At 61.5% G+C, this 12,351-nt stretch overlaps 1 protein-coding gene across 2 annotated transcripts in view; it reads right to left on the bottom strand.

Annotated features, from left to right (window-relative positions):
• Positions 1-12,351, bottom strand: part of TNRC18 (trinucleotide repeat containing 18) — an 80,692-nt gene that overhangs the window by 49,522 nt on the left and 18,819 nt on the right. Inside the window, exons 2-5 of one of the 2 annotated variants that reach the window (XM_079719464.1) lie at positions 11,141-11,296; positions 8,745-8,884; positions 6,585-8,313; positions 34-136 (exon numbers count right to left, since the gene is read on the bottom strand). In XM_079719464.1, the coding sequence (XP_079575590.1) occupies positions 34-136; positions 6,585-8,313; positions 8,745-8,884; positions 11,141-11,296 (2,128 nt within the window). The remainder of the gene's footprint in view (positions 1-33; positions 137-6,584; positions 8,314-8,744; positions 8,885-11,140; positions 11,297-12,351) is intronic. The other variant, XM_079719465.1, reaches the window with a different exon arrangement.

Below are 12,351 nucleotides of genomic sequence, written 5' to 3' on the forward strand. Positions count from 1 at the left end.
TCCACCCTTGCCCTGAGGCTCCCAGGCCCTCACCTGAGCAGCTTTTCCTGGTCCCGGTCCAGCCGCGCCCCTAGCAGCCGCTCCTGCCGGTGCCTGGCCCGCTCATCTCCACAGTCCTCGTCGGCCCGGCTGTGCCCTGGGTCGGGGGGACAGGCAGCAAGTGAGGCCCACTCAGGGCCCCAACAAGCCCTCAGCATCCGAGCGGTTCCCTCACCCTGGCCGGACGCCCTCCGTGCCCAGAAACGTCCCTCCGTCGCCCCTCAAAGAGCCTACCTGGAACTCACACAGGTAACCGGGATATTGCAGTAAAACATCGTAACACGGATCCAGTAACAACACGGTATGAACCGAGTGGCATTCGCTGACACGGTTTTACTACTTTATCACCGGAAAGGCAGGTTCTGGGGGTGGGTCAGGATGGAGGGGAAACCACAACCCAAAAAAGCGGTCGCTGTTCAGAAGCACAGCAAGGCCCGGATCACGGGAAATCAGCTTCCCCCCCTGAGGCCCCGTCATGGTTCTGTCTGCTGCAGACCTGTGGCTGATGTTTTCAAAATCAAGACGGAAAAGTGAAACCAGAGAACGCTACGTGTGTGTGGGCGAGTGGAGGATATGCGGGCTGCCATCCGGCTCACCCACCCTTGCCCTGGTGCCCAGGGGACGTCCCTCGACCCGTGGCCGGTCCAGCTGCACCTCCCATGAGCCCCCCGCCCTCCCCAGAGCAGAGAAGGCAGGTCCTCAAGTCCCGGCCAGCTCTGCAGGGGCAGGAGCTCGTGGAGGGCACCCAGGGTCCAGCCCTCCTCACCCCACCTGCCCAGACACTCTTCCTGAACGTTTTCTACACCAAACAGAAGTCAGTGCGCGTGTGGCCGCCCCGGGCCGGCTAGGGCCCAGGAGGCGGGCGCTATCACCAGCAGAAGCCACTCAGCAGGCAGCTGAGACTCTTCTCGAAAGAGAAACCGCCGAGGCTGGACTAACTCCTTCTCTAGGGTCAGTCATGCTGGACTGGTGTCCTCCCACCCAGGTCTCGGGAGGTACACCCGGGGAGGAAGCCGCTCCCAGGGTCCGGGACCTTATCGGTTATCACCCTGCTGGAGACAAGCGTCTGGGGCCACCTTGCCGGGGCCCCCCAGCAGTCTCCCCACTCATGGTCCTCGTGGGCGGGGACCCAACTTGGAATGCGGCCGTCGGGCATCTCCCCATCGTTTCTCCCTTCCTGCACCCCCAACACCAGGAGCTCCCGAAGAACAGAGCCCCCAGGAGAGGCTCAGGGATGCAGGGGCTTCTCCTTCGCCTTCAGGAAGGTGGAAACCCACAGCCCCAGAACAAAGGAGAGAAGCCCACAGGGAGGGGCAGCCACACAAGCCCACGTGCCCGATGGACCACGCACACGGGGTGGGGGCGGCAGGCAGCCCAGAATCAGGGAGGGTCGCATCCCGAGAGGCAGCTGGAGATGGACCAGGGGCCACCGGGGGCGGGTCTGCAAGTTCCAGAAGCCACTGGAGCAACAAGGAAGCAGCGTGTGCGCTTAAGCAGAGAAAAGCCAGCGAGTTGGGGCACCGGCAGGGCAGGAGTGGGGGTGGGCGAAGGAGTCTTCTTGCCGACCTGGCCCCCATGGGTCACACAGGTGCGTCCCAGGCCACCCACGAAGTCACCCCATGCAGGCCCTGAGCTGAGTCTTCTTGTGCCAACGCCCGGTCCCCACGACTGTTCCCAGCACAAGGCAGGAAGTGCAGGAAGCAGAGGGGAAAGGCGGGAGGTGGGAGAACAAGCCCGCGCCAACCCGGGGTGAGACCCAGTGAAGGTGTCCCGGCCTCCAGTGTCAGTGTGGTTCCCAAATCCAAGGGGACCCTGAGCCCGCCGACCCCCTCCATGAAGGACTGGAAGGGGCCCTGCTTGGGGACCCCCCTCCCATCCCGGGCTTTCAGGCAGGGCCATCCAGAGTCCTTCAGCTGGACTGGGAAACCAGAGCATGTGTCTGAGCTTCCTTCTCCTGCGGGGATGGCCTCCCAGGCCCACAGAAACCCCAAAGACCCTCCCGCCCACTGGCCACGCTGGGGTGGCAGACAGGCTTTGGCACAGAGCTCCTGGTGTCCCCAGAAGGGACAGGCGCCTGCAGTGTGGCCTGCCCCCCAAGACCTCTGTCCTCAGGCCTGATGCCTCTCCACTGCCCTGGCTGTCACCACGCAGGCCCTCAGGGGCTTCCCACCCTAGGTGCCACCTGCACCAGAAACCTGTATGCAGGCCCGCCCACCTGGGAGCACCCACCACCCCCAGGGTCACTCACACCAGAGCCCCAGACCCCTCCCTCCAAATACAGCTGATCTCCAAAGAAATGTGACACGCCCTCCACCACCTCGCCCCGGGGCACCACCCACGTCCTCCTGCGCCTACCTGCTCCCTCTAATCCCTGCTCACACCTACGGAGGGCCAGCCCCATGGAACCAAGCCCCTGGGCCTGACTCATGCTGCCCAGCTGTCCCCTCCAGTGCACCCCCAGCCTCTCTGCCCTCCAGTCACACTCAGGACCACACACGCTGTTCCCTCCACCCAGAGTGCCCTTCCTCTGTACTACTCAGCCTCCCCAGTAAGAGCTCAGCTCATACGCTACCTCCTCCAGGAAGCCCTCCCAGACCACCTCTCCTCTATCATGCTCCCTTATTTGTCTCCCTCACAGCACTGAGCACAACACACAGCCGTCCGTTTTGCTTGTTGGTTGTTCACCATCTGTCTCCTCCTCAGACTGTGCATTGCTCTCGTTTGAGCAGTCACACTCCTGGCTGTCTACCTCTCTCCTGCACAATGCCTGACACAGAGGAAGCTGCTCAGCAAATACGTGGGAAGTGAATAAATGAATTCACGAGGATAGCTAGAGGAACAGTGAGCTATGCAGAGAGAACAAACGGCAGGTGCAAAGGCCCTGAGGCAGGAGCGTGCCAAAGAACATCAAGGGGGCCACGGTGGCTGAAGAGAGTAATAAGGAAGAGAGGGTGCAGGTGAAGAGCGGGGTACAGGCCGTGGAAGGGAATACGGTCGAGATTCTGTTCAAGGTAAAAGGAGAAGCCAGAGGAAGCTCTGAGCAGGGGTGAGACATGATCTGACTACGGCTTTGAAAACCAACTTCCCTCCAGCCACCTGTGGACAAGCGAACCAGAGGGCCCATCGCCTCTCTGTGCTGAGCTCCAGGATGGCAAGGGACCAGCTCCTCCAGCAGGGAGGCGTGTGGGGCAGAGGGTCAGCTGCTCCGAGGTCCCACACACCCAGGACCCCTTCACCCCAACCCTCGAGGCATGAGCTCTGGAGACGTCCAACATTTCAAAGCTGCCTCTGTGCCCTGCACACACTCATTCAGTGGTCATCAACCCAGGAGGTGGGTTCCATCCCTCATCCCATCCCAGATGAGGAAACTGAGGCACAGGAAGGTAAGCTACGCAGGCCGCACCACTGACTGACAAGGAGGCGTCAGGCTAGCATCGCGGTCTGACTGGGTCTTCCTGACCACCAGGGTGCACACCCCTCCACACGCAGAGCCCGCACAGGGCGGGCACTGGTCAAACAGCAGCACTGCTGCCATCACCTATCCGCAGCCCTGCCCCAGGGCCCACATCCCCAGCACTGACAGCCCCTCCGTGGGTCACATGCTCTAATCCGGCCATAACGGCAGAGGCTCAGGCTAAGGCCCGGTTCCCATGGCAACTCCCTCCCGGACTCCATCTGAGCATTTCTGCAGATATGGCGACCACCAACTCCGGCCAATTCTGTGCTTTCCAGAGTCTGGAGTCAATACCACCACTTACACCCGATGATGCAACGCCAGCTCTGCCCGGTATGATGGGCAGCAGGGCGGGGTGGGGGCACCATCATGGCCCCCCAGATTTGGTCCCCAATTCGACTCCACCACAGAGATGATAACGTGCAAGATGGAGAGATGGGAGGCACAGGTCTGGGCTTAAGGCAGACCCTGGGTGAGCCCTCGGGGCATTTCTCATAAAAGGATCTCGGGCTCATGGCAGAAGCTCTGAGCCCTTAAGGCCCTGAATGGAAACAGAGAAAAGGAAGGCCTGTTTATGAAGCACCTACTGCGAGCGCCTCAGCCTACCTGGCATCAGGGAATGAGGAGGCCCTCCCTAGCGCCACGTAGTAAATGGGGACACCAGGGCCCAGAGGACTTAGGCCTCAGGTTCAAGGTCACGCAGCTGCCAAAGGCAGAGCCTGGATGTGAACTCACTGACAGGCAGAGGGCTCACTCCACAAAGTAGGAGCCGGGAGGTCAGGAAGACCCAGGAGCCCCGGGCTGACAACAACCATTCAGCTGGGGTAACGCCAACTCCTCCCCTCCCCCAGGGTCATCCAGATTGGGGAAAAATCACCACTTCTTACAGGCATTTTTTTTTTTAAGGAGAGTAAGACTCCATTCACTTTCCAAGGGTCACCAGCAAACAGAAAGGCAGTCTCAGCCCAATAATTCCTGAAGGTCTCGTCTCAAACTGTCCCATCCTCTCTCTCCCCTCCCCCCCCCAGACACTTGCACACACATACACGCTCACACACACACATTCTCACCTGCACTCTCTCACACACACTCCCTCATACACATTCTCCCACACACACTCACAACCCCATGGACACAGGTCCCTTGGGCACGGCCAGGTACTCCGGCCACCAGGATGAGTTCTGGGGACCAGGAGTGCTAACTGGGGTGCCATATCATGTCACACGACCATTCTTCTAAAAAAAGGACCCCAAAAGATTTCTTGCCTACCTAGCGAGCGGGCTTCTCCACCACCCAGCCGGCCACCTCCAAGCCAAGGGCCAATGCCCAGACTTTGAATCCCAGGCTAAGGCAGGGCCTCATGTGAGCCCCTGGGGTCAGAGGACGGGCCTCCCTGGCTCCAGGGGGGCTCCACACAGAACAATGGGCTCAGTTCAATAAACATTCCCTAAGACATCACTTGCTCTGAGCCTTCTGGCTGGATAAAGACCATCTGCAGCTGTAGTACATTCAGATGGGCAGTGACCGGGCAAGACCCAGGGCAGCCTTGAGCCTCACCAGGCTCCTCTGCGGGGGCAGGGCTGGGGCTACGGGTCTAGGAAGCAGCTGTGACAGGACACAGCACTGGCCGCTCACTGCGGACGGAGGCTGAAGCCCAGGCAAGAGTCAGTGCAGGCGGGCACAGGAGGGCCAGGCTCAGGGAGGGACGGGGACACAGGGCACGTACACCCAAGATGCCCGTGTATCTTGGAAAATCTAGGAGGCGCAGGGAAGCCGGTCGCACGGGGGCCGCGATGTGAGCCAAGCCTGAGCTTGCGGCTGGCGAGTCTGGGAGCGAACTGGGGGCGGGGACAGAGACCCAGGGAGGAAACCCAGGCCGACTGCTAAAAAGTCACATGAGCTAGGGGCAGCGGGACACAGCCTTCCTTCCGGGGCCCTTACCCCAGCCTGCCAACACCCCACACCTCAACACACTGACCACGGCCTGAAGCAGCGGGGCAGCCTCAGTGCCTGACCCACAGGTGAGGCCCTCAGCTCAATTTTGGGCTCTGGGCAGCCCAAGTCCAGAGTTCCAACCAAAATGCCGCAAATAGCAACTCTCCAAAATCTCAGGAAGGAGTCCAATGGCAAAATATGCAAGGGACAAACGGAAATGTAACCGATCAACCAAGTTCTGGAAAGATATTCAACTTTACTAATAGTTAAAAGAAACACACCATTCCTCCCTACAGAACTCGACAACGATTGTTTGGGGTTTTTTTTTAGTAACACTAAAACACAACTCTGAGGAGTCTAAAACAGAACAGACTGCAAACAAGCATATAAACTCTCTAACTACCTAAGAAGTCACAAAGGCATTCAATGTCGAGACCACAGGAATGCCGGGGCCCTAGTTTCTATCTGTCACACTCAGTCACTTATCAAACACCTACTATGCGCTAGGTACTGGGAACACTGAACTAGGTCAAGTAAGGCACGGTTACCTCCCTCAAGGACCTGGAATTGAAAGCTTAAAGCTAATTTATTCGTAGGAATCTATTCTTAGAAAATGACTCAAAGTATCAGTGAGGCGCAATGCACGAAAACATTCAAAGTAACTTCCTAAACACAAAAACATCAGAGAAGGGAAAACTAAAATGCCACGAGGGAACGGCGGCGCATGCTCTGGACAAAACACCAAAGACCATTAAAAATGATACTTATAAAGAGTTGGCAAAAACAAGAGCCCGCCCACAAGGGAAAAACACAAGACCCAAGATCACAGTGCACTGGAGGCTCTGCAGATCAAACGGGAAAATGAATCTGGGGAAAGAGCTCCAAGTGTCCAGGGTGGTGGAAAAATCTAATGGTCCCTTTTCTTCTTTCTCCTCTTGTGCATTTTACACATTTTTCTATGTGTGTAACAGAAAAAGCAATAGCAGCCACAGCCCACAAGTAGGATAAAGGACAAACAGTCCCAGGAAGGTGGGAGAGAGAGGTGCAGAACAAAAGGAGGCAGGTAGAAGCAGAGAGCAAAGGTGTGGAGGTGAAGGGGGAAGAAAAGGTGAGGGGTGGGGGTGGGGTGGGGGTGGGGGTGGGACCCGTGACCCACCTTTGACGTTGCTCAGAGACAGGGAACGCTCTTGGTCCGCCAGCCCAGGTACCAGGCGGCCACTGCCACTGTCCTTCTGCCGGGCCACGGCCACCGCAATACCCACGGGTGGGTGTCGCACCTCTGCCTCACCCTGGGCACCGGAGCCCTCGCGTCCGAAGGCCTTGGCGCTCTCGGGCCTCTCCGGGTCCCGCTTCAGCTGCCGGCCCCCAGCCGCTGCAGGGCCCGCGGGGTGCGGGAGGCGGGCCTGGGCACGTGGGGCAGCCGTGGGAGCGGGCTCGGGCTTCATGGTGCCCAGGCCTCCGAAGGGGCTCTTCTTCCCGCAGCCGCCGGGGCGCACGGCCACGGCCTCGCGGGCAAAGCTGCCGCTGTATTTGATGAGGCTCTGCATGGCCGAGGCCTCTCCCGGCCCGTGGGCCGCGGCGTGCAGTTCGGCGCCCGGCCTGGCGCAGGTGGCCCCGGCGCGGGGCAACGCGCCCCCGGGGTCCAGGTAGGCCTTCTTGGAGGCGGCGGCAGCGGCAGCCTCCTCCTCGGCACGGCTGGCGTGGTGGTGCTGAGCGGCCAGCACGGCCATCTGCGTTGTGGCGAAGTTGCCCAGCTCGAAGGGTTTCCATTTGTGCTCAGGGCCGGCGGGAGGGGGCGGCCGCCCTGGCTCTAGGCCGAAAAGCTTGGCGGCCTGCTGGGAGGCGGAGGCGACAGCGGGGCCGCGCGGGGTGCGCTCGCAGGGCCGGGGCTCGGCCTCGGGCTTGAGCAGCTCCTTGGCGGGGAGGTAGGCCCGGGGGTCCGGGGAGGAGCGCGCGGCCCGCGCCGGTGGGGCCTCGGAGGGCGGCGGCCGCTTGAGCGAGCGGATCACGGAGCTCTTCTCGCGGAGGCTCTCGGGTCGGTCGGGGGGCGGCCGCGGAGACCCGGGCGGGGCCTGCAGGACGCCGGGCCTGCCCACCTCGCGCTCCCGGGTCCGGGCGTCACGCGCCTGCGACGCAATCTGGATGGGCCCCGGGCGCTCGTCAAAGGCCTCCACGGAAGGCACAAAGGTGGGCGCCACCACACGGTGCTCGCGGCCCGCCTCGCGCGCGGCCGCCACGGGGAAGATGGTGTAGACGCCGGCGGGGGCGGGCTGCGGCGCAGCGAAGGCGCCGGAGGCGGCGGGGGGCGCAGGCGGGCCCTTGCTCACGGGCGGCGGCGGGAGCGGCGAGGGGCAGGGGCAAGGCCCCGGCAGCAGGGCCTCTGCGCGCCGCAGCCGCGCGCTCTCATCCTGGCGCGCAGTCTCCTTGGAGCCGCGGGCCGCCTCGGCCACCAGTGCGGGGAGCCCCGCGTCCCCCGCGCCATTGCAGAGGCTCAGCGACGGTGGTGGCAGTGGCGGCGGGTTCTTGCCCTTGGACTCGGTGGGGGCCGTGCCCGGTGCCCGCGGGGGCCCGGGCTCGGCCAGGAAGGGCGACAGGCGCTCTGGGAGGCGCGGGGGCCCGCGGTCCTGGCGGCCCTCCGCCCGCGCCTCTTGGGTCAGGTCCACCACGCCGCGGGGCCCCGCTGCCTCTTCACGGGCCCGCGGGTCCTTCTTGCCGAACAGTGGGGGCGGCTCCCCGCCGCGGCCCATCCGGTCCTTGGCTGGACCTTCCCGAGAAGAGCCTTTGGTCGAGGCGCCCGACGAGTGGCTGCCTGGGGTCCTGGAGGAGGGCGCATGAGAGTGCAGGGCACCCGGAGCTCCAGGGGCGGGCAGGTAGAAGCCGTCTGCAGAGAAGAAAGAGCGCAGCTGTGAGCGAGTGCCCCCTCCGCCGGGGGAGAGGGAAGAGAGGCCCCAAAGGGTGCCCTAGACCCCAGGGCAAGGAGGAGGGCCATGCAGAGCGCAGCCCGGGAGAGGGCAGGCTCTGGAAATGGATAAAACCAAGCTGAAACCCCGCCTTGGCCACCTACTAACCTTTCTGAGCCTCAGTTTTCTCATCTGTGAAAGGGGGGGAGGCCAGAATTAAGAGCTGCCCAGAGGGCCCAACAGGATTAGATGAGGGCAGGACAACTAGAAGGCTCCAGAAGGCTATGGGTGGGCCCAGAGCGCCTGTGGGGGCCCTTGGGGGCTGGGGTCTTGGGAAACACAGCTGGGAAGCTGCCTGGAGTACTGGGTAGTGGTCCCTCCCAACCTCGTTCCGCAGCTCCCCCCAGTCTCCCCACTCCTGCCCTCTGACCTTTCTGGGTATCGAAAATGCTGGGCTGGCCCAGCTGGCTGAGGAGGGGGCTCCCGCTGCTGGGGGGCTCCAGGTGGTTCAGGTGGAGGTAGGATGGGTACAGCCCGCTGGGCAGGTGGGAGAAGCCTGCAAGAGAGAAAAGCAGCCAGCTGGGACACCTCATGCCTCCCACCGGGAGCTTCCTTCCACCCTCTGCTTCTTGGAAATAACGTGTCTTGGCTGTCAGCCCCCTGGTGCTGGGAGCCCTGAGGTTTACCACCAGCTCCCACAGCAAGGATTGCCCCCTCCCAATCCTGGCACTCCAATCCCAGGCAGCCCCCCGGGGCTAGGGCTCTCGAATCCCCCAGGAAGAGAATCAAATTGGACCCAGCGCAGGGCAATGAGGATGATGAAGATAGCAGGCAGTTCTACTAATCACAGACCAAACCCTTTCAACTGCTCTGCCTTTGTTATTCTCATTTAAATTTCAAAGGAAAAAAACCTGTGAGGCAAATACTCTTAATATCCCCATTTTACAGATGAGAAAACTGAGGCTCAGAGAGGCCCACTTGCCCAAGGTCCCCCAGCAGAGGAGCCTAGCTTTGAACTGAGGTCACCAGAACTCTTAACCTCAGCCCAACATGGACCCAATTGAGTGGTTTACTGGCTTAACTTCTCTGCTGTGTGACACCAACCAAACAGGTCGCTTGCCTTCTCTGAACTTCAGCCTACTCAGCATCTCCAGCTGCTGGGTCTCCCAGGCAGGTGCTTCTAGGAAAGAATTCCTCCTGCCAGGGGTCCTCCTAACCTCCCACAACCCCCTCCACCCCACCAGTGATGCCCCAGAAGAACCAGGGCCTTACAGGGTACAGAAGACAGGAAACGGAGGCCACGGAGAAAGAAACAAGAGGCCTACAAGAGTACACAAGGAATGGAGGCCCAAGAGCCGTTCAGCAGGGCCCAGAAGGCCAGACAGGTGAGCAGGTGCTGGGGCAATGGAGGAGGATCCTGCCTCTCTCCCTGGGCGGTGGGTCCTACAGGACCTCAGACCCACTGGTGATCCCTGACGGACTTGGGTCCCCCATGCCCCCCAGTCACTCCCTCTGAGGCCAGAGATGCAGGACCCGTCCCTGGCCACGCTGGGCGCACATCTTCACCCACAGCCCCACCTGACAATGACACTAACAGCAATCACAAAACGATAAGGAACACCTGATACACGTTATCTCACTTCATCACTGAAACAACACTCCTGGGTAGGCACTGGTTCCCGCTACTTTCTCATCTGTAAAATGGGCATAATAGTCCCTCCTCATGGCTTGTTCTGAGGATAGTGAGTTCAAGGATGCAGTTCTTTGTGTTTGCTATCATTACTATTATTACCGGTATTTGCTGGCAAAGGAGAAAAGGGAGTCAGGCTGATGGCACACAGGCACCAGAGGCAGCCTCTGCCCCTCAGGCCCCTCGAGCACCCCCGCTCTGGGCCGGTGGAAATGGGAGGCTCAGATGGGACCCCAGCCCGGAAGGACTGCCCACCATCCCAGACCTAGAGGCAGGATCGCCCCCTCCGTGCGGGGCACGCACAAATCAGGACAAGGACGGAAGCACTCGGTGACAAGTGGCAGAGAAGGAAGTGGGGAGACAGTGGGCGGCGAAGGGCCCAGAAAAGCCTGAACCTGCAACAGGCACCCGACCCAGGAGCACCCCAGGGCACCCAGGAGGCAGCAGGAGCGAGCTAGCACCCAGCAGCTAAACTCCACCGGAGCCCAAGGTCGAGGATGAACTCAGCGTCCCCCAGGCCCATTCCTTCACTGACAGAGGGGAAACTGAGGCTCCACGGAGGCCCAGGATTTGCTCTGGGCTGGCAGGAAGCCAAGCCGGCAGACCTCCCCACGTTTAGGGGCGTCACCGCAGAACAGCAACAAGAGAGCCCAATGGCACCTGGTCCCACTGCTCCCACAATGACAATTACTGACGAGCTGACTGTGCACTGAGGAGATGGCGGGCACAACAAACTAGGCCCTGCCCTCAGAGCTCACTGGTGGGGAAGCAGGTATCTCACGAAAAAATGGATGAATGTGTCATCACAAGTGGGAGGTGGAACCGGGGTGGGGTGGGGGGGGCTGTTTGAGCCAAGCCCTGGAGGAGGAACAGGAGATAGCCAGGGAGCTGCGGTGCGGGGCTGCAAGCGGAGCAAACAGCACGTGTCAAGGCCCTGGGACAGCGCCAAGAGGGAGCGCTGAGCATCTGAAGAACAGCAGGGAGGCTGGATGACCAGAGCTGGGCCCCACAGGCCACAGCATGGAGGAGTGACCGTGGAGACAGAGGGGAGGGGGCAGACTTGAGAAGTGCTGGGGACAGCGGCCCAGCGCCCTCGGCCCGCCCGCCTGGCTCGCTCCTTACCTTCGTGGGCATGGGCGGCCCACAGCTGCACCATGGGCAGGTTGCTGGGGGTGGGGGAGCGGAAGGAGAGGTCAGAGGGCAGGGGCACCGGGCTCCCATGGGATGAGGCCGAGGGCCCCATCCCGCTGGCCACAAAGCTGCCCAAGAAGGCCTCGCCTGCAGAAAGAAGGGGGGCTGTCAGGCAGCCACCAGGCCACCGCCGCCCAGCCCACCGCCCCGAGAGCCCCGCCTCTCCCTGCTTCTCGAAGCTGACACTGGCAGGGAGACCAAACAAACCTCCTCCGCCCCGCCCCACCCCAGCCCCTTGGACTCAGGACCACCCTGGGTCAACTCAGCCAGACTCAGGGCTTGAGAAAACTGCCCAATGAGACCCCAGGTGCCTCCAGGGCACCCGACACTCTTGGCAGAAGGGCGTTACCACCCCCAGACCAGAGGGGGGATGGTTCTCCCCATCTGCACCCGAAAGCTGAGGCTCAGTGCGGGGTAGGGACCTCCGGAGGCCACAGAGTGACAAGGTGGAAGGGGGCTCAGGTTCTGAGCTTCTGGACCAGCGAGGACACCAGAGAGCTGGAGAATGGCCTCCAAGGACCCCAAGGCAGCCCTGGACAGGCCCGGACCAACCCCTCAGCCAACCCTGTGCGGGAGGAACCATGTGCCCATTTAACGGATGAGGAAGCTGAGGCTCAGAGATGGGAAGTGCCTGATCCCACAGCCTGTGACCAGGGGCTCTGAATGCAGCCCAGCAGCCTGTCCCAGAACTACAGGTAATTAGCAAGTGAATCAGGGAATGAAGGAGAGCAGTGGACAAGGGAGGACTGTCCCTTCAGAGAGCAGAGCTCCTCCTACTGGGGCCCCTCACATGGGGGCGTGGGGGCCGACTGATGCCAGGGAGGACAACCGGCTAGGGCCTGGGTGGAAGCCGCACCCACCCCTGCCACGCCCCATTTGGCCAGGCCCCCACCCGCAGGGGTGGGTCCTCCCTCCTGCCATCCAGGCATGCTGCCCCTAAGCTCCACAGGCCCGTCCTTCAGGGCAAGACGCTGGCAGGCCCCCAGCTCACAGGCCGGGGGAGGCCTACGAGACCTGGGCAAGGGGCTTCCCTTCCCTGGCCTCTGTTTGCTTGTCAGCAAAATGGGGATAATAATAACGCCTCCCTTGAGAATTGTAGTGAAGGAAGAAGCATGCATTTAACAATAATAATAATAATAAAC

The sequence above is a fragment of the Hyperoodon ampullatus genome (genome assembly GCF_949752795.1).
Source record: "Hyperoodon ampullatus genome assembly, chromosome: 14".
NCBI classification, from domain to species: Eukaryota; Metazoa; Chordata; class Mammalia; order Artiodactyla; family Ziphiidae; genus Hyperoodon; species Hyperoodon ampullatus.